Source organism: Ursus americanus, chromosome 26 (genome assembly GCF_024610735.1).
Source record: "Ursus americanus isolate L20-20 chromosome 26, mUrsAme1.1.p, whole genome shotgun sequence".
Lineage (NCBI taxonomy): Eukaryota > Metazoa > Chordata > Mammalia > Carnivora > Ursidae > Ursus > Ursus americanus.
Window position 1 is genome coordinate 35,848,109 of NC_142152.1, and position 21,515 is coordinate 35,869,623.

The window sequence follows — 21,515 nt, forward strand, 5'->3', positions numbered from 1 at the left end:
TTGCAAAGACTTAGGGATGGTCCACTGGTTTGAGTGAGTTACGCTAGAGTCCTTAACCAGCCCTCAAAGCTGAGCTGTGTTCTCTGCTGGCATGCCCACAGGTCTGGACCCGGCTGGGGTCTGGACCAGGGGGCGGCCCTGTGAGACAGACCCTAGAGCCTCTTGTCTGAGCCTCATTCTGAGAGGGGAGAAGGATAAGGCCTGAACACAGCCGAGTTTCAGAAACAATCTAATATGGCGCTGCGTTGTCCTGAGTTCAGCCCTGTGGGCTCCTGAGTGGGGCTGAGGAGAGGGCGGGAAGTTTCTTGGGCTGAGGCTGCAATGTGAGGACTAGAGTTCAAGGGGTTTGTTTGGTAGGTGACCCCAGGAGGCACCAACAGGGAACAAAGGATGAGGTGGGGAAAGATGCAGCCAAGAAGGGGTCCATTGAGGAGTGAGTTTTCCCGGTGGGCACCTGAGGCTTGATCCTCCAGAGATCTCTGGGAGTCTGGGGCAGGGCTGAGTCGTTCCACCTGAAGGGTGTTCATCCCCAGCTAAAATACATCATTGGCTGAGGTCTCTTCTGGGGGGTGGAGACCAACTTCCTGACACTTCTGGCCTGGCCTGTCGGCTAGGAGGGGGTCATGGGTGCTGGCAGTAGGGGCAGCAGGTGTTAGAGAGGCAGTGCCCAGGGTGGGGGATGGGCCAGACAAGGCTGCATTGGTCAGCTGCACAAGCCCACTGGCGACAAGGAAGTGAACAGTATTTATGTCAAGAAACAGGTGTGTACATGGGAGCTCAGTCTCACTGGGAGTTGAGCTGGGTTTGGATGTAAGGGTTGCTGTGGCTGCCACCAATGCTCCAACAGCTTCCACTAACTTTATCTTGTGCCTCCGGTGGAAGCTGGTTTCTCTGTATCTGCTCCACCCTTAGCTTTGGGCTTCCGTTTGGTAGGGAGGAAAAAAGTGGGGCTGTAGCTCCCCTCCCTATCTCCTCTCCGCAGGGAAGTTTTCAGGGTTTCCACCTGTCGCAGTGGAGCACCCAGCAGGCCTGCCGCTGCAGCTCTTTGGGGTTCAGGAAAAGTAATTCATTTTCATTTTATATTTTATATTCAGCATTAAAATCACTTTTTGTGGGTTGTCTGGATTTTTCTTATTGCAGTTTGGGAGTGATGCTGCCCTCTCCAGCTTTCTGCATCCACAGGGGCCTACAAAATGCAGAGGGTGCCCCTAGAGGTCTCCAGACAATCTACTGAGGTATCAGCAGAAGTTTTAGAATTTCTTTTTATTTTATTTTATTTATGTGTTGACAGAGAGAGAGAGCCAGCCAGCAAGAGAGGGAACACAAGGAGGGGGAGTGGGAGAGGAAGAAGCAGGCTCCCAGCGGACCAGGAAGCCCAATGCGATGCTGGATCCCAGGACCCCGGGATCACACCCTGAGCCGAAGGCAAACTCTTAAGGACTGACCCACCCAGCCGCCCCAGAAGTTTCAGAATTTCTATTTATGTGATACCTCATCCTTAAAAACAAAAACAAAACAAAACAACAGACAAAAAACAACTCCAGAGAATGAGACCTTTCTGGCAGGAAGTAAGCCCTCACCTTGGACTTGAGTGGAGACAGGGGACACCAGGAGCACTTATGGCCAAGGCAGGAACTGGAGGACTTTTCCAGACACAAGGGAGCGACCATCCCCGATTCAGTCTCCTTGACCAGAAGTGCCCAGAGCTCCACTGGGACATTCAGGATACTACGTTGTCCTGGTGGTTTGCTGACCAGCCTCCCCACCCACTGGACTTGAGGTCAGGCAGGGAGAGGCCTGTGTCTGACTCATCTCGGGATGTCTAGTGTCCATGCTTAAGGAAGAGCGAAATGCTCCGGGGTCAGTGGCTCAATATGTATCCTGGCTACCCTTCTCTCCGGCCACCCAACGGGCACCTTTGTCAACCCTGTCACTGAATGAGGGGGTAAACTGAGGCCCACAGAAGGCCCAGGAATGGCCCTGGGTGTATACAGCCCATCGCTTGTAAGACTAGGACCAACCACAGCCTCCTGCCCACTGGTCCTGTGCTCAGCCAGCCTGAGCCCCTCCTGACCCCTCCACGAGGCAGGCTGGGAGGATGGGGGATTTGGAAAACTCCAGTCCCGCCCACCGACGGCCAACAGGGCTGCGGGGAGCAAAGACAAGGAGGAGTGTCTGCACATGGTCTTTATTTCTCCTGCTTCTCTGACCCGACTGGGCTTTTCGGAGGTTCAACTTCGGATTCATTTTCTCCTGTCTCTTTCTTTTCGGCCGTGGGTTCTGCTGGGGGAGAGGAAGAAGGTGCCTTTTTTGAACCTCCAAGAAAGGCTCCAAGAGCTGACCCAACAGAGGCCAGGAGGACGTTGGATGACGTGGAGAGTCCAGCTGCCCCTGAGGAAGAGACAGACAGAGGGTGAGCATGGGAACATGCCGTGGTCAGTGGCCCCGACCCCCCTGGAGGTCTGACCCCAGGGTCCTGGATCCCCCCCTCTTTAGGTTCTGAAACGCCCCAGGGCTCCACTTTGGGCAGAGGACGCTGGAGGTGGCTGACAAGTGAGGAAGAGAGAGACAGAGGAAAGTCAGCCACAGACCCTGAGAGTGACAGGTCTCCTCACTTTACCCAGGAGGCCACTGAGGCCCAGAGGGGAAGGGACCCTCCTAGGCCACTCAGGTGTCAGATCTGGGTAGGGCTGTACCCAGAGCCCTGGGCTCCTTCCCTTCTTCTCCCTCCCAGAGCTCCCCTAGCCATCCACTCCTACCAAACCTCACTCAGAAGGAGCCAGAAAGAGGACAGTCAGGGAGAGTCAAAGGACCAGGAAAACTGAGGACCGCGTTACTGGAGGGAGGGGACATGCAGTCCCTCAGGCTTAGTCTAGGGGCTGAGCTCTGCTCCCCTCTCCTTCTCGCTCCTCCCCCCACCTGTCCCCCAACAGACCCACGGACTGCAGCACTGCCACCAGGCTGCCCGCGGCGACTCCACCCCCGTTGGCGACGGCGGCAGCGGACATCATCTTGGCAGCTAGCGAGGAGGCGGCGATTCCAGCCCCCGTGAAGCCCGCAGCGCCCAGCAGGACAGGCACGGCCGCCACCGCCACGACTGCGGGAAAGAGGCGCTGGGTCGGGGCGTGGGCCCAGGGGAGGGGACCCCTCCGGAACCCCCTGGCAGTTTGAGGGGCCTGCCTGCGCTGAGCATCCGGGAGACCGCTAGGAGGGGGGCCCAAGGCAAAGAGCAAGGTAGGGGGTGTGGAGCCAGTTGGGGGCGAAGGCGTCACAGGAGGCCCGGGCACGATGCCCCGTTTGGGTCTCTAACTTGCTGTGCAGCGCTGGGGAAGTCTCTGCCCCTCACTGGGCCTCGTGTGTGTGTGTGTGTGTGTGTGTGTGTGTGTGTGTGTGTGTGTGTGTGTACATTGGGGGTGAGATACCCCATTGCCGTTTCCAGCTGTCACTCCCCTCCCCCCGCCCCGTCAAAGGAAATCTCTACATTAGACACGTTAGAAGGACTAGGGGAGCAGCCAGGTCCTGGGGCAGGTGTCCTCTTAACCGGGGCTACTGTGAGCGGGGCTCTCCGCCCCGAAGATTCACCCGGGCAGCCCCGGGAGAGGGGGGGGACGCCCTCCCAGCCCGTGCAGCGCCACATCTCCCAAGTCCCCTCCTGGCGACAGACAGGATCCGGGCAACTCACCGCCTCCCACGACAGCACCCGCCGCCCGTTCTTGGGAGCGGAAAAGGGGAGAGAAACAGACAATGAGTTAGCTAGTAGTAGGTGGAGGGAGCGAGGGAAAGAAGCGACCCCTGTGGCCCGCTCTGGGTTGGGGACGGGGAGGCCAGCCCCCCCCCCAGCTCTGCCAGACTCACGCATCACGGACAGGTCTTGCTCCTCCTGGCACAGCTCAGGAAATGGCCCCGCTGCACCGGCTGTTATTTCCTGGGAGAACCAATGGGGACACCGCGCACCCCTCGCTGGGCGGGCCCTTCCCCGCCTGTCAGCCCAACCCAAACCTGGGGCCGCTCCGCCCACCCGCCCGCTGCTGGCGCTCCGCCCGCTTCTCGGTTTCTCCGCGGGTCTGTCCCTCCGCTCCCGACCCCACCCCTCTGCTGGCTCTCCTGCCCAGTTTCCCTCTTGCTTGCTGGCTCCATCCACGATCAAAGAGAAAGGTGCCCGAAAGCATCTGAAAAACAGAAAAATTGTTTCCAGCAAAAAACCAATATGTGAAGAAAAAACCAATACAGATGACCGCTGAACGACATGGGTTTGAACTCCGTGGGTCCACTTACACGCGGATTTTTATTTTATTTTTTTTTAAAGATTTTATTTATTTATTTATTTGACAGAGATAGAGACAGCCAGCGAGAGAGGGAACACAAGCAGGGGGAGTGGGAGAGGAAGAAGCAGGCTCATAGCGGAGGAGCCTGATGTGGGGCTCGATCCCATAACGCCGGGATCACGCCCTGAGCTGAAGGCAGACGCTTAACCGCTGTGCCACCCAGGCGCCCCAAAATGCAGATTTTTAAAGATTTTATTTATTTGTCAGAGAGAGACACACACACAGCGAGAGAGGGAACACAAGCAGGGGGAGTGGGAGAGGAAGAAGCAGGCTCCCAGCGGAGCAGGGAGCCTGGAGCCCCAGGACTCTGGGATCAGGCCCTGAACCAAAGGCAGATGCTTAAGGACTGAGCCACCCAGGCGCCCCCACTTACATGCGGATTTTTAAAAATTAATACAGCACTGTAAATATATTTTCTCTTCTTATGATTTTTTTAACAGCACTTTCTGTATGTGTCAATTGTCTGTTTATGTGATTGGTAAGGCTTCCTTCCTGTCAACAGGAGGCTAGTTTTGGGGGAGTCAAAAGTTGGATGCAGATTTTCCACTGTGCAGGGGTTGGTACCCCTAACACCACCCCCTCTGTCCCCCACTCCCACGTTCAAGGATCAACCACATTTCATTTCATTTCCAGAGGGAGATATTGATACATTTTGGTGCATTTCCTTCCGGTCTACCTCACCAAGGCCAACCCATTTCTGTCGCTCTGTGAAGGTGTAACCGCTTACCAAGGTCCAGTCACATTGTGCATACTACCCTGCAAATTCCTCATTTAGCTGCTCTTTTTAATTTTCCCAGTCTGCTTAATATTCTCCAACAGGCTTTTCTTTAAAGTCATATTTATTGAGATACAATGTACACATGGCAATAAAACCCAACCTTTCAGTGTACCCATCTGTCAGTTTGGACAAATTTTACAGTCGTGGGACCACCAGCTCAGACATGGGATATTTTCAGCACCATCCCCCCAGCCCCAGATTCTCTCAGGCTCCTTTGTAGTCAGTCTTCCCAAACCTCAGCCCCTGGCACCCACTCATCTGGTTTCCGTCCCCACACATATGTCTTTTCCAGAACCTGAGTGTGTTTTGTACTTGTCATCAAATGGCTGTCCTGTGACTGTATTGTAGTTCAGTGAATCAGCTCCCCTTTCAAGGGCTTAAACTCTTTCTAATTTTTGTTCTTGTAAGTTATCCTGGCTTGAAGGGCTTAGGTCACCACACACAAATATTTTCTGATAATCTGTTCCTAGAGGTGGAATTGTTGGGTCAGAAACTATGCATTTCTTATGGCGTTCATATTTATTGTTAGGGTGCTTTCCAAAAATATTGCGTCAGTCTATACAGCCCTTAAAAGTATGTGAGATCTATTTTTTCTACTCACCAATGGTGAGATTTGTCATAAAAAAAAGAAAAAATCTTTGCTGATGAAAGGTGAAAAATGGTAACATTTTAATTTATATATTTTTATATATATTTTTACCACTAATGAGGTGTGAAAATAGAAGGAAACCTCACTAAAATTGAGTTGCTGGGAGGCCAGCAGGGGGCGCTCTCACGCCCTACGACGCCGCATCCGTTGCAAACCCCCAAAGACACCTGCTTTTCCAAGTGGACACTGCTTTGGCTACTACTTACCGCTCTTGGAGAAGGGAGGTTTTTCCCCTCCTCTGGCAATAGCCCAGCCAATGAGAGACTGTCACAACTCAGCCAATGAAAAGCCACTGTACTTTGAACTCCCAGTTTACTCCAATGGACTTTTTGTTTCTATAACAGTCCTCCCAATTTCCCCATTCTGTAAAAGAGCTTACTTCTCCTTTCTTCTCCAGGTTTGCCTATGCTTTCCGCAAGATTTTGTGTTGGAGGTTGTAATTCTCCGCTATTCCTGAATAAACCAATTTTTACTGTTAAAATATCTGGCAGTTTGTTTTTAACGTTAACAGAGACTAATTATTTTGGGGTTTATTAAGCTTATGCAATCCTTATGTTGTGATTACCCACGGTCTTGGCTTTTTTTCCCATTGAAGTGTTATTTATTTATTTTTTCCTTACAGATGTATAGAAATTATATATTAACTCTCTTAACCCATTCTCACCGTCGTTGCAGAATTTTGTTTCCAGTTCATCACATTTTTTTTTTTTGGCTTTTTTTAACATAGAAAACTTTTTAATACTTGTATAAATTTGCCAATATTTTACTCTATTATTTTTATCTTTGTGTGTAAAAAGGTTGTTCCCGTCACCTATTAGGTACATCATCACCTGCATTTTCTTTAGGTTTTACTGGTGTTTCACGTTTTAAAGTTAACTTTTTGGTGGCGCCTGGGTGGCTCACCCAGTTAAGGCGACTGACTCTTGGTTTCAGCTCAGGTTGTGATCTCAAGAGTCATGCGACCAAGCCCGACATCAGACTCTGCTTATAGCGGAGTCCGCTTGGGACTCTCTCTCCCTCTACCCTCCCCCCTGCTCGCTCTCTCTCTCTCAAATAAATAAATCTTTAAAGAAATAGAATTAACTTTTTAGTGCATGTAGAATTCAGTTTGGTACATACAGGGTGCTTTGCATACCTATACATGACTAGTTATTCCAGCATCATGTATTAACTCACCTTTCCTTTCCTCTTTGATTTGAAATTCCACCTTTATATTCAAAATACACATACTGGCATATGTACCAGTATAAGTGTTTTGGAATTTCTCTTCTTGTCTAATGAACTATCTCCTTTGGCAACACGCTCGCCCTTTCAATGTTTAGACATTTATGTTTATGTAATATCTGCTCGTTTTGATTTCGGTTTTAAAAAATATTTTGGCTCTTCTTATTAATTCTTCAGATGAACCTAACAAATACATATTTTTTTAATTTGCAAAAAAAAATCTTTCCTATTGATTGAAATTGAGCTAAGTTTTTAAATAAATATTCAAGGAGAAAAGCTTTACAGAAACTTTTCTTAAATCCAGGAACATGATCAATCTTCCCACCCACTTACTCAAGTTCTTTTTTTAATTTTTTTTATTTTTAAAGATTTTATTTATTTATTTGACAGAGATAGAGACAGCCAGTGAGAGAGGGAACACAAGCAGGGGGAGTGGGAGAGGAAGAAGCAGGCTCCCAGGGGAGGAGCCTGATGTGGGGCTCGATCCCAGAACGCCGGGATCACGCCCTGAGCCGAAGGCAGACGCTTAACCGCTGTGCCACCAAGGCGCCCCCCACTTACTCAAGTTTTTAAAAAAGTATTCCTTTTTTTTTTAAATATTTTATTTATTTATTTACAGAGAGAGAGACAGCCAGCGAGAGAGGGAACAGAAGCAGGGGGAGTGGGAGAGGAAGAAGCAGGTTCCTAGCGGAGGAGCCTGATGTGGGGCTCGATCCCAGAACACCGGGATCACACCCTGAGCGCTGCCTAGATGCTCAAGAGAGTTCAAAGATACCCCACACCCAGTGTCCCCATCATTGATACCTTATATTAGTAGGGTTCCTTTGTTAGAATTAATGAGCCAATGTTGGCACATGATTGTGAATTAAAGTCCATACTTTATTCGGATTTCCTTAGTCTTAACCTAATGTTCTTATGTTCCAGGATCCCATCCAGGATCCCACATTACATTTAGTCATTGAGTCTCCTTAAAGCTCTTCTTGGCTGTGACAGTCTCTCAGACTTTCCGTTTTTTTTTTTTTTTTTAATGACCTTGACAGTTTTGAGGAGTACTGGTCAGGCGTTTTAGAGGATGTTCCTTCACTAGATTTGTCTGAATTTTCTGCCTCGTGATTAGATTACAGTTAGGGGTTTGGGGGAGGAAGACCACAGAGGTGAAGCGCCGTCCTCATCACATCAGGTCAAAAGGACACGCTATCAACACGACTTACCACTGTTGAGGTTGACCTTGAGGCCTGGCTGAGGGAGTGTGTGTGTCAGGTTTCTCCACTGTGAAATCACTTCTACCCATTCCTTCCCATTCTGTCCTCTTGGGAAGAAAGCCAGTGCAGCCCACACTCAAAGACTGGGGAGTTACACTCCACCCCTTGAGGCAGGAGTATCTTCATGAATTATTTGTAGTTCTTCTGCACAGAAGATTTGTGTCTTCCTCCCTTTCTATGAATTTGATCATTTGTTTATATCAGTATGGACTCATTGATTTTTATTTTATACTTAGTTGCATAATACGTAATACTATTGCATAATGCATAATGCACAACGCATAATACTACTTTAATTATTTTGTAGCTCAAGTCTTTCCAGCTGTGGCCACTGGCAGTCTGTCCATTGGTTCTTGTGTTTCTTTGACATGCCTCCATCAATGTGGAGTCCATGCACACGTGTGTGTGTCTGTGTGTGTGTGGGTGGGTGGGTGTGTGTTTAGTGCTTCATTACTTTCTGGCACTACAAGATGCTCCAGGCTCATTTTGTGTATTTGTTGTCCCAGTCCTAGTACTGGAGTCCTGGTTATTTTTATGGAGCTTGGTATTAGCAACATCTGCAAGCTAGGGGGTGCTCATTCCTACGGGGGTATCATTACTTCTAGGCCCTCTTAGTTACAGAGCAAAGAAGCAAAGAAATATATGTATATATAAAAATGCTAACATTAATAATTAAAATAATTAATAATTAACTAATACACGGATTAATACTGATCCATGCTTGTACACGTATCTATACGTATTTCTGTTTGTAAGCACCTGTATCAATGTTGAGCTAACCATGATTCATACTGATACTTCACACTCCAGGACATCACCACATGGATCATTCTTGCCTCCTCTCCTTTCTTATCTGCTAACTCCCACTCCAGTAGGGAAAAACACTGCTCCTTCCTTCCACCATCCACTGACTTAATTGCTCAGTTCCACTATACGATAGCAGAATCAGAGCTGTTGATCCCGGAGTACATATTTCTTATGAAATTTAAAAATACTTTGTAATGTTTGCTACCATCCTGAAATGAAATCCATAGATCATATCATCTGATACATGCAATATATTGCCCACACTGCAATATGAAAGAGGAATAAAAGGAAGTTCCTTATAATAAAGTAGTGTCGGGGAGCCTGGGTGGCGCAGTCATTAAGCGTCTGCCTTCGGCTCAGGGCGTAACCCCGGCGTTCTGGGATCGAGCCCCACATCAGGCTCCTCCGCTAGGAGCCTGCTTCTTCCTCTCCCACTCCCCCTGCTTGTGTTCCCTCTCTCGCTGGCTGTCTCTCTCTGTCAAATAAATAAATAAAATCTTAAAAAAAATGAAGTAGTGTATATTTCAATATGTATATGCTCGAGCACTATTATACCAGAAAATAAATGAGTAAGGTCCTCGCATCTACCTAAGTTTTGATTTGCCATAATAGTCACATGACTATTATGAACACTTTTGTATATTTGATAATGTGATACAAATACTTAAGAAATATAACTACATATCTTATCCATTGATCTGTATCTAATCACCACGAATGTAAGAGCTGCAAATACAGACTGATTCAAGTACCATGGGTAACACTGCTACCCGCAACATGCTTTTCCGAAATGGTATCATTCTGGCACCAATGATAACGTGTGGGGAATTTTCCCCCATGCCACCAAGTAATTCTCTGACACCAGCTGGGTGTCCTACAATTCAACTCCATTCTGACACTATCTACCCAGAAATAGTGTCAGATTCCACAGGTTAAGGGCTCAGTCCCACAAGACAGCCCCCCACTTCAGATGCCACTCACAAGTCCAGGTTGTCCTTTGTGTTATTGACCAGTGGCTATAAATCAGAGGTTCCCCTGACCCCACCTCCTTGGGTTCCGTTTAATTTTCTAGAGCAGCGTACAGGACTCTGGAAACCAGTTTACTCACTGAATTGCCAGTTTATTACAAAAGAAATTCAAAGATAGGGATCAACTGCCAGGTCAAGAGATACACAGGGCAAGGTCCCTACCCAAGGAACTTCTGTCCTCATAGAGTTTGGGGCCGGAAAAGTGGCAGGTGAAAGCATTCTGACTCATCAATCTGGAAGCTCTCTGAACCCTCTCCTTTTGGGTTTTTATAAAGGCTTCATTACTTAGGCATGATTAATTATGTCATTGACCATTGGTGATTGATTCAACTTCCAGCCCATCACCATTCCCTGGAAATGACGGGGTGGGGCTGCAGGTTCCAAAAGTCACCACATTAACACAAGCTTGGTAGTGTGTTTGAAAGGGGTTTGTTATGAATAACAGGACACACACTTCACCTTCATAGCTCCGAAGCGACTTCAGGAATTGAGGACAAAGGCCAAATATTATGACAAAAGATGCTCCCATTGTGCTTATTGCTCGGGAAATTTCAGGAGTTTGGGGAAATGTGAGTCAGGAACCTTGTTCCAGGACCAAAATATATATTTAGTATAAATCACAAATGTCGCAAATGGTGAATAACTCTAGGTCAAATTCAGAACAAATCAAAATATGATCTCTCCTTGATTTGGAAGATAATTGCAATTACTGGAAAATTCACACTATGTTAAAACTATGCAAAAAATACTTACATGTTAAATTTGGTGACGTTCTAGGCTCAGATAATTATGAGTTTTTTGCTTACATGAAGGGACTTTTGAAATTTCTACAGGATCACTTATAAGCGTATGAGATAGTCCTGCATATTTCAGGATGTCAGGCATCCCTGGCCTGTATGTACTAAATGTTGGTAACATACCTCCATCATTTGGACTACTTGGAAAAAAATATATACATAAAATAAATATAAACAAATAAATAAATATATAAAATAAATAAAAAATATATATATAATTTCCGAAATGTCCCCTAGGGGTCAGTACCATCCTGTTAAAAACTATCCTCTTAGGCAGTAACTTACAAAACCTAGGGCTCTAGGGATGTTTATAATTATTTAAAGAAAAAAAATAACGCAAACCAAACAATCTTATCTTTGGCATTAATTTTAAGAATAATTTGTGCATGTTGAGTATTTAACTTTTGCATAAGAACTTGGTATACATGACAGATTAGAGTTACGATTCCAATTTTAATGGTAGACTTCAGTAAGAATTCAATCTTGTGATTATACAGTTGAAAAAGATTGTATTTTTCAACCAATTTTGTAAATAAGTATTGTTTAAGAATACCTGAAATTAAAAGCTGTATAAGCTATTTTATTTGATTTATACTATTCACCAGCATTCACGGGAAGGTTTTGCTTGTTAGAAACAAAGTTTCTTTAAAAAGGAAATTGACTATATATGGTAAAAAACAAGACAACAGGCCCAAAATGGAGTCACTTGTGCTAAGCCCCACAACACTCAACTGAGATTTAACTTAATTACGGTTTTGGCGCTCCCAAAAAGCGGAATCTTAAACCAGTCAGTCGGGAATTGCCCGTTAATACTGAGTCCTCTGCTTGATAGACCCATCCATCCCCTAAAGCAAAGTAACTTTTAGGTAACCAACCTGCTTTTTTGTCCACTATAACTTCCTTGTTCCCACACCCCTCTGCCTATAAAAGTCTTTCATTTTGTACAGCTCCCCAGATCTCCTTCCTATCTGCTAGATTGGGCGCTGCCCCATTTGAATCAATTCCTGCTCAAATAAGTACATGCAATTTTTAATATGCCTCCGTTTATCTTTATACACACACACACACACTTAGAAAATCGGTTATGTTAAAATATACGCAGACTGAAAGTATTTAGGGGAATTTGATTAAGTGGCAAAGTCCTCTTAGATTTATATGCAGAATATTAAGTTTTTAATTAAACCTAAATACTTAAGGAATGTTAGCTTTTGTTTTTCAATAAATTGAATATTAACTAAAAAACCCAAGCCACAAATAGCCTTTACTGTTCCTTGAAGCTGCTTCCAAAGAAAACCCGAAACTCACATGTGTAGCAACTGCCTTCTTTGTCTCCCCTGAGCCTTTACTGATTTCCTCCAAATTGCAGATAAAGACTGTAAGCTTAAACCAAACACAAGCAAGCATTTAATTATTAAGGGAAAAGATGGCTAATTTGAGTACATTTTTTTTTAAGAGAAAGAGAGCACACATGCGAGTGGGGAGGGGCAGAGAGAGAGGGAGAGAGAGAAAACCCAGCAGGCTCCATGCTCAGTGTGGAGCCTGAGGCAGGGCTCCATCCCACGACCCTGAGATCATGACCTGAGTTGAAATCAAGAGTTGGACGCTCAACTGAGCCACCCGGGCACCTATTAATTTGAATACATTAAAATTAAGAAGCTCTATTCAACAAAAGGCACCAAGAAAAGAAAGAAAAGCCAAGCCATGCAGTGGGAGAAAATATTTCCCATATGTATAAGTAACCAACAGTTGATAACCAGAATATATAAATTCTTCCTACAAAGGAATAAAGACTTCAGTTAAAATTCTAAGAAATTTAGGAATAAAAGGAAACTTCCACAATCTTACAAAAGTTTTCCATGAAGGAAATCAACAAACATGATTCTTCATGCTTATGTTTTGAGTACATTACCCTTTTGATTGGGAGGAAGCAGGGATGTGCGTTTCCACCACTTCCTTCCAGTACCGTGTTGGAAGTCCTACCCTGCACAAGGAAGAAAGTGGGGGTGCATGGGGAGAAAGGCACGAAGATTGGAAAGGAATCAGTAACATTTTCTTCATGTACAACATTATTGTTTATGTAGGAAGTCCTAAGGAATCCACAAAAAAACTGCTAAAACTCACAAGTGAGCTCAACAATATTGCCAGATTGGTTGTATTTATAAATGTTAGCAACAAATGTCAAAATGACACTTTGCAACATCGAAGGGGGTTCAAATGACACACGATAGCATTGAAACTGGAAAACACCTAGGAAAGTATTCTCAAAGGATGCGCAAGACACGTACATCGAAACCAGAAAATATTTCAGAGAGAAATTAAAGGGGACCTCCCCTCCCCCCAAATGGAGAATTAACCATACTCGTGGGTTGGAAGACTGACTCTTAAGTTGCCAATATATCACACACTGGCCTATAGATTCCGTGCAACCCGTCCACTCCCCTCCCAAGTGTTTACTCAAGAGAAATGCAGACATCTGTGCAGACTTGCACACGATGTCCAAAACAGCTTAATTCAGAAGAGCAACCCCCCCCCGAAAAGAACCCAAAATGTACATTAACAAGTAAATTATACAAGCAATACAGGGTCATCAAAACATTTAGACGTTCTAGATATGCAAAGTGGGAAAACAATCAAAGCCCTCCGCTTGTCTACCACTAACCCCCGTTCCTGTTTCTGACGCAGAACTTTCTCCGCATTCTTCCTGCCTGCAAGGTAGTCCTTAGGCCGGCCTCTGGCCGAGGCCTCCTGCCTCGGCTCTTCTGGAAATTAGATTGGGCTGTGAGTCAATCATCCAACTCATTATCAAGCGAATGAATTTGCCTGGGAGGTGTCGTCCTTCAAGAGATGTGGCAGCGCTGGTCGTGCCGCGATTTCTGAGATCCTGGGTCCTAACCTCGCACCGCTACCTGCAGCCCCCCAAACCGGCCTGCGGAGGTCGCTGCTGAGGAGGGGTTCGGGGAGAGCCGTCACTTCTGAGGCGTTGGTTTGGAGCGCCCTCTTGTGGCAGCGCGTCGAACTGAAGCCCGGCGGCAGGTGGGCAGGAAAGCACACCTACAAGGTCCCCTGGGCTGGCATGGAGATTTGTTTTGAGGGCTGGAGCAGGCTTGTCACGAATCTCAAGCTGAATGGGCTGCAAAGGTAGCTCCCTTTATTGGAGCAAACATTTGTACCGGGCAAGCAGAAATATCCTAGTGACAGAGGTTTTCCAATACCTTCTTTTTAGGATGTGTCCTCAACTCCCAGCCATGCCTTGAAATGCTCTTCCTTCCTCACTCACAGGGTGGGCTCCTGGAATCCGTGTTTGTGAACGTGGCGTCACCTCCTGGACCGCAGCGATAGGACCTGGGTGGGCGCTTGGCAGATCTGGACCAAGTGGGGTTGTTTCTCTGGAAACTTGGAGGGAGAGCAATACAGAAACACTAACGGGATAGCAGGGTCTATAATAACGGGATAGCAGGAATGTGGGGCAGCTGTTTATTTAGTTCTACTTTGATATCTCCATGTGGGCTGAGTAAGAGAGAGAGCTGGGGAAATGGAGCAAATGTGCAGAGAGAAGCCAGAGTGCAAGACAGAGAGGAAGAGAGAGAGAGTGCCTTCCCCGTGTTCTCCTTTCTAGAAGCCCCTGAGGTCTGGCTGCATCCAGCTTTTGGGCTCTGAGATGCTCCTAGAACTTATTGGGTATGCTTCCTTATGTCGTAAGCTACCTGATGGTGTTACAGCTATGAAGAAAAGTGAAGGAGAGGGAGAGGAACAGTGAATGTAGACAGAGCAGTCAAGAAAGGCTTCTCTGCTTAGGTGGGACTTGAGCAAAGACCTAAAGGAATTGAAGAAGCAGAGGGAACCATGTAGCACCCTAAGGAAAAGCACTGGGCAGATTAACGGTAAGTGCCAGGTCCTGGGGCAGGAGGTGTTTGAAGAACACCAAGGAAGTGACTTTGACTAATGGAGTGAATGAGGGCTGAAGATGAGGTCAGAGGGGCGGAGGGAGCTTGAGGGGGTAGGCTGCGTGGGTGTTGTAGGGTGGCAGCACGGGCCTTGCGGGCGTATGGAAGGACTTTGGCTCTTGTTTTCAGATAGGGAACAATTGGAGTGTTTTCAGTACATGTCATGATCCTATTACATTTTTTAAGTTAATAATCAGACATTGGTGTTTATTTTGGGAATCAGGGGATATCCATTCAAGATTCTGAAACTGCAAAAGCACCCGTAGGCCTGGTGGGTACCACCCCTGAGAGCTGCAGACCTGGGTCCTTGGCAGCAATTGGGACGTATTTGTAGGAAGAATGAGGGCTCACCCCAAAATGGACTCGATTTGGGTCCTGGCCACATGATATCTTTAGGTTTTTGCCCATTTGATTTGTTCTCTTTTAGAGGCTTCCATCTTTCTTTTCCCATGAGACAGCTGAAGGATGGGCCAGGGCTGATCTGCTCTTGCTTGGGAGGGGAGAGCCCTTCCCCTGCCCAGCCCTCCCTCAAAGGCCAAGGGGGACTGACAGGTTATGGGGAGGGGGCCTGCAGGGGCCCAGACCCAGGGCTCGCATCCAGGCAGAGCTACCGATCAGGGGCCTGCCGGGGCCTTCGCATGCTAAACAATTTGGAACTTTCCTCCCGTTCGCCATACAAGTCCTTTCTCCATTTTATTGACACACAAGTTCCTCATAGTGCATCTTTCATTGTCCCTATTTGCACAGAGATATGTGTATCGAGAAATAGTATTTTAATATAAGAAAAAAATATAAAAAATGAGAATATAAATTTGCACCCAAATGCCATGATAAACGGCAACAGAGGCAAGGGATTGGGGGCGGGGCGGGGATTGAGGCAACCCAGAGAGCTCCCATACTGTTTAAGGGAAGGGTCAGGAGTCGGGTTTGAGATGCTATCCTGTGGGATGGGGGCCCAGTAGGGCCAGCTCTTCTGACCTTTGGAGACAAGTGAAATCTGTGGACAGCCTTACAGTAAGACAGCATCAGTATCCATAGCAACAGCCACAGTACGGTCAACCCAGTCTTGGGTAGGTCCAGCCCACAGGCCAGACCTGGGCTCCAGGCTTGGGGCAGGAAGGCTTTCCTCCCTCCCACACCCCAGTGGTCTTTCCCTTTGATGACCCCTGGAGCCAGGCCTGTGTCCCCCTGGAATGGCCCACTTTCCTCTCCTCTGCACGGAGGGGGCTAGCTTATTTTATGGTTCCCTCGGTCTGTTCCTTGCCATGCTGGAGACTTAGGCAGAGCACCTGCTGGTCTGTGGGATGAAACCTCACGGACCCAAAGTGGGGTAATAGAGCCTGTGTCGAAGTGGAGGCCATTTATTTAGTCAGCAACTCTTTATTTACATGTTCCACATGTCAAACCCCGTCCCCGAAGTGGCGTTAATGGAGCCTTTATGAAGAGCCTTTCCCTGAGCAGCGGGGCAAAATACCATACTTGCTGGGTGTAAGGGGACCCTGAATCCCCCCAACTTCACTGATGCCCCATTCCCCCCCCCACCTTTCCACTCTATGAAAGATGCCGTCACGGGAAGACAAATGCCAAGACCACAAGTCCTCATTCGAACAACGTTGAAACGGTTCCTTTTGAAGTATCTGTACTCTCACTACATAACCACTCGCCTGGGTGCTTCAAAGAAGTCTTTCAAAGTCTTGTTAGGTGATACCTAGGACTTGCATGGTGAGACCACGCCTCCGGGAAAAATTCTGAAACCCTTTTTAACAATTCTGCCAGGTCATCCTTACCCGAAACCGGGCACCCGAAACCAGCTTTGATGGGGGCGGGGGGAGTCTCCCAGTGCTCTGTTGTATGTGATAAACGAGGCCACCCCTTGGGATGAGCCGCTTTTCACACGCTCAAGCACCAAGGACTCTGTGGAGGGACATCCCCCCCAGTGCTGATCCCGTGCTCTGATTAGGGGAGGGTAGTGGAGTCGTCTGCTAGGGCTGCCTTTACAAGTGGCTACAAACTGCCCGGCTTTAAAAAGAAATCTATTTTCTGATTGACTTATTTCACTCAGCATCAAACCCTCTAGCTCCATCCACATCATTGCAAATGGCAAGGTTTCCTTTTTCTGATGGCTGAGGAATATTCCATTGTATATCTAGACCCCATCGTCTTTATCCATTCTTCTGTCGATGGACATCTGGGCTCTTCCCATAGTTTGGCTATTGTGGACATGGCTGCTATGAACATTGGGGTGCAGGTGCCTCTTCGAATCACTATGTTTGTATCCTTTGAGTAAATACCCAGTAGTGCAATTGCTGGGTTGTAGGGCTGCTCTGTTTATGATTTCACTCAGAGGCGGAATTTAAGAAAAAAAAACAGAGGATCATAGGGGAAGGGAGGGCAAAATAAAATAAGACGAAATCAGAGAGGGAGACAAACCATAAGAGACTCTTAACTCTAGGGAACAAACTGAGGGTTGCTGGAGGGGAAGTGGGTGGGGGGCTGGGGTAACGGGGTGACGGGCATTAAGGAGGGCACGGGATATAATGAGCACTGGGGGTTCTAAGCAACTGATGAATCACTGAACTCCGCCTCTGAAACTAATACTACACTATATGGTAATTAATTGAATTTAAATTAAAAAAAAAGAAATCTATTTTCTTACAGTCCCAGAAGCTACAAGTCCGAAATCGTGGTGTTGGCAGGGCCACGCTCCCTGCGAAGGCTCCAGGGAAGGACCCTCCTTCTTCTCCCAGCTTCTGGTGGCTCCCGGTGTTCCTTGGCTGGTGGCTTCATCACCGATGTCTGCTTTCTTCTCCCCACAGTCTCCTCTGTGTCTATTTTCTCTGCTCTTTTATAAGGACACTTATTATTCCATTTAGGACCCACCTGGGTTATCCAGGATGATCTCACCCGGAGATCCTTAACTCAGCTCCCTTGGAGGCGGTTTTGTGTTTTTGTTTTTACCAAATGAGGTTATAGTCACAGATTCGGTGGGCAAGGATCCCACGCCCTAAGGTTCCCTAATGCAACCACTGGGGGTTACTCCGTGATGATCATTTTTAGGTGTCAACTTGGCTGGGCCGAGGGATGCCCAGGGAGCTGCTAAAGCGCTATTTCTGGGTGTGTCTGTGAAGGTGTCTCTAGGAGACATCGGCGTTTACGTCGGTAGACCGAGGAGAGAAGGTGGCTCTCACCGGTGTGGGTGGGCATCGTGCGATCTGCTGAGGGCTTGAAGAGAGCAAAGCCGAGACCTTCACCTTCTTATGCCCCTGGACATCGCTGGTCCCGGGTCTTGGGCCTCAGGAATCGGACTAAATCATACCCCCTCCTGGGTCTCCAGCTTGTCGACGGTAGATCCTGGGACATCGTGGTCTCCGTAATCATGTGAGCCAATTCCTATAATACATCTCCTCATACATATATTATGTTTATATATGTATATATATTGATACATATATATTATATATTTATATATATAATGTATATATAGTTATTATCTTATTGGTTCTGTTTCTCTGGGAAACCCTGACTAATACACTCTGTCTAGTTATTTGACTTTTTCCTGCCTTCTCAAGCTCCTGCCTCCTAAAAGCTGGCACCTGTCTTGTTCCTGCCATAGGAGATGGGCTCCGTTCTGACGCTGCTCTGGCCCCGTCCTGACGCTGCTCTGGCCCCGTCCAGCCTTCCAAAGCTGGGCCGGTGTCTCAGTACGGTGTAACTTCCGATCCCTGATCTTCTCTCAGCTCCAGTGCAGACCGGGTCCTTGTGGAGCCCTGGGGTCCTGCGTACCCCCAGCTCTGCTGCTCCTTTCTTGCATCCCCGAGACTCTACTCCTTCTGGGCTTGGTCTGACCTTGGTTCTTGGGATCCCGTGCAGCAGTTCTGACCAGGCCATGTGACCCCAAGGTATGTTTTCACTATGTGCACCTGTAGCTGAGAATAGCCCACAGGCCACGCCAGTCTTTAGCTGCAAAGACTGCGCCTGGTAGAAGGAATTCTCACCTTTTCTCTAGGTCCTGGTCTCCTTTCCTCCCTCCCTATTTCTTTTCCTCCCGTTTCTAGTTTTTTGATTCTATCACATGCTGGGTTGGTTCACTATAGCCACCCGAATGCTGCGGAATAGGCTGGCCCTGCTACGGGGGCTTAAAACAACTACCTTTTTCTTTCCTTTTTTTTTTTTTTCTTGTGGCTCTGTAGGCAGGCTGGGGCCCTTCTGTTGAATTAGGCTTGGCTGGGCTGGGTGGCTGCTTCAAGTGGTGACAGCAGCAGCTTTGCTTTTCACCAATGGTCTGCGAGTTAGCAGGGGCGGCTCTGATCCACGTGTGTCACTTCTGGAGTCCATTTGACGGGGCGGCACCTGCCCAAAGGAAGTTCTTTGTAGGGTAATGGCAGAAACACGTGAGGCGCCGTAAGACCCGTGCTTGCAACTGCCTGGCCGTTGCTTCTACGCCCTTCCATTGGCCTAAGCAAGTCGCGTGGTCAAGCACCAAATCAAGGGGTATGGAATGACTCTCCCCAAAATGAGGCCATGGCGAGGGTGTGGATACAGGGCAGGATGAAGAATCGGGGCCAGCAATTCAATCTCACACCTGGTCAGGGCCCAATACGAACTGTTCATCCCATGTGTTGACTTGCACATTCTCTCGATTTTGAATGTGCACCCAGGAGAATTTAAAACTCGTGTCTGCGAGGCCTTTAACTTGATTTCCTCAAGGGATTGCTGATGGCTGCCGAAAGCGCAGGGGGCCAATCTGTGGTACTTGAGAAAGATAGAAGAGCTGTTTCTGAAAAACGAAACTGAAAAACCTCCACCAGCCAAGACTTGGGGCTTTTAAGATCCAGGTCTGGGGCTCCATCACTGAGAACCCGAACCATCCATTAGCAGGGCCATTAGCATGCGGCGGCCAGGGCAGAGGCCAAGGACGAGGTCTCTGGGCCAGAGCAAAGCTTTCGATTCCTCTGCGAGACAGCAGGGAAAGGACTAATAGGAGGCCTGTGCCAAGAGCCGGCCACACATTATCTCATTTAATGCTGGCCGCAGCCCTGGAAAGTGGTATTTTTAAACCCACGAAATGGAGCTTACATCTGTGCAATTATAGTGCCTCTCCCTGGGTAATTACTTGAATGGAATTTTGTTGAGTGTGATGCAGTCCATTTCCCAGCATTGCTGGAAATTTTTGAAACACAGGTCAAGTACCCTCACCTTCAAGTTATATCAGGAAGCTTGCTTAATAAAAAATCCGGTGTCATAAGAATATCTCCATTATGTGAGCAGGCCAATGCCTTGGAGACAGCCTGCAAGACCTCCTTGTCTACCCCCTTGGCAGCCTGGAAGATGGGGCTGCTTTGTGCTTTCCCCATTCACTTGCTGACGCCGGTCTTGGGTCTCTAGGTACCATGCATGGGACGCTCTGTGGTCTGGAAGAAGGCTGAACACCACCTCCCCAGCCCTTCTGGAGGAACAGGAGACCCTCACAGCCCCGAGCCTTGGGACATCTCTTTCCATCAGTGTAGGTTGTCACCTTTGGTTATCTGCAAGCCAAGTGAGGGCCGTCCACTCCAGCTGCCTTTGGTTAACAGCTCACTTGAGAGACCATGTCAAGAGGCTCTATTGACGGGGGAAGAGACAGGGTGAAGGTGACAGAGGGCAGGCAGAGGGAAGCACTGGGCTATGTCCTGCTCTTCTCCATCTTTTATCTTCTCCGATTCCCCTCCGAGTCCCTCCCTGGCTCCTTACTTTCCTGTCACTGCGCCTGGAAAGTTCTCCCCGCCTTTGGGCCTTCTGCATGCTCCTCTCTTCGCTCCGCATTCTCCTATGTGGCACTACCGTTCACATGAGGAGATCAGATTCAGGTCTGGAGAGGGGCCTGCGTTTCTAACAAGCTTCCAGGTGATGCTGATGCTGCTGGTCCACGGACCACACTTTGAGTAGCCAGAGTATCGTGTTTTACAAAGGACTACTCCATATATGATTCCTCTTGTTCCTTGCCACAACCCAGAAGGGCTGGCAGGGTAGAAGCTAGTGCATTTATAATTTACAGGTGAGACGGCTAAAGATCGGAGAGCTGGCAGGACCATGTTGGAAGCCACCTGGGTAACATCAAGGAATTGGGCTTCTGATTAGCAACTCGATGCCTGGTTTACGCCGCTCGACTAGGAGGATGCAATGGCATGAAGTCCTGGGCTCCAGCCTGCCAGGCACAGCTCTGCAGTTGCTCTGCAAACCGCCTTTGTGTTGGATGTCACCACGCCCCTGCCTCTGAGAGCAGCCTTGAAACCGTGGTGACTGTCCTATTATGCCGAGGTCCCATTGTTCCTGGCCTATTGAGGTGCCCCAGTAAAATGAAAGACTTCAGAGAGGTGTGTGGCCGTGGGTGGAGAGCACACACATCTCATAGGGCAGAGCTCCCGGTTTGCCTGTGCGAGATCAGGTGTGCTTCGTGGGCTGTCCTTGGCAGTGGAAATGGGCCGTATAAATTATACATGGAAATAATATACATTTTGCTGCCGCGCCAGGAGGTCTTGCGATGGTGGAGATGATGGACTGCCTTGCCAGGGAATGGCAGGCTGTGCGGGTGGGGGGAGGGCAAGGGAGAACTCGAGAAGGGAGCGGAGGTTGAAGCCAGGCGTCCAACTTCTGCATTTCCTGTCAGCAGGGATGTGTGCTTTTCTCTCTGGCCAAAGCTTGCTGGCCTTTGGCAAAGAACC

At 47.9% G+C, this 21,515-nt stretch overlaps 1 protein-coding gene across 1 annotated transcript; it reads right to left on the reverse strand.

Annotated features, from left to right (window-relative positions):
- Window positions 1-2,169: 2,169 nt before the first annotated feature.
- LOC123803950 (interferon alpha-inducible protein 27-like protein 2) lies at window positions 2,170-3,954 on the reverse strand. Its single transcript, XM_045815802.2, has 4 exons — window positions 3,856-3,954; window positions 3,683-3,712; window positions 2,936-3,097; window positions 2,170-2,391 (listed from the first exon to the last, which is right to left on the reverse strand). The coding sequence occupies exons 1-4, from the start codon at window positions 3,857-3,859 to the stop codon at window positions 2,189-2,191; spliced, it is 399 nt and encodes a 132-aa protein (XP_045671758.2). The 5' UTR covers window positions 3,860-3,954; the 3' UTR covers window positions 2,170-2,188.
- Window positions 3,955-21,515: the final 17,561 nt, after the last annotated feature.

Excerpts from the sequence above, each read along its gene's own strand:
- LOC123803950 (XM_045815802.2), bottom strand. Across the intron at positions 3,098-3,682 it reads GGGTGCTGTCGTGGGAGGCG|TCGTGGCGGTGGCGGCCGTG; the intron begins GTGAGTTGCCCG and ends TCTTTCCCGCAG. Across the intron at positions 2,392-2,935 it reads GGCAGTGCTGCAGTCCGTGG|GGGCAGCTGGACTCTCCACG; the intron begins GTCTGTTGGGGG and ends TCTCTTCCTCAG.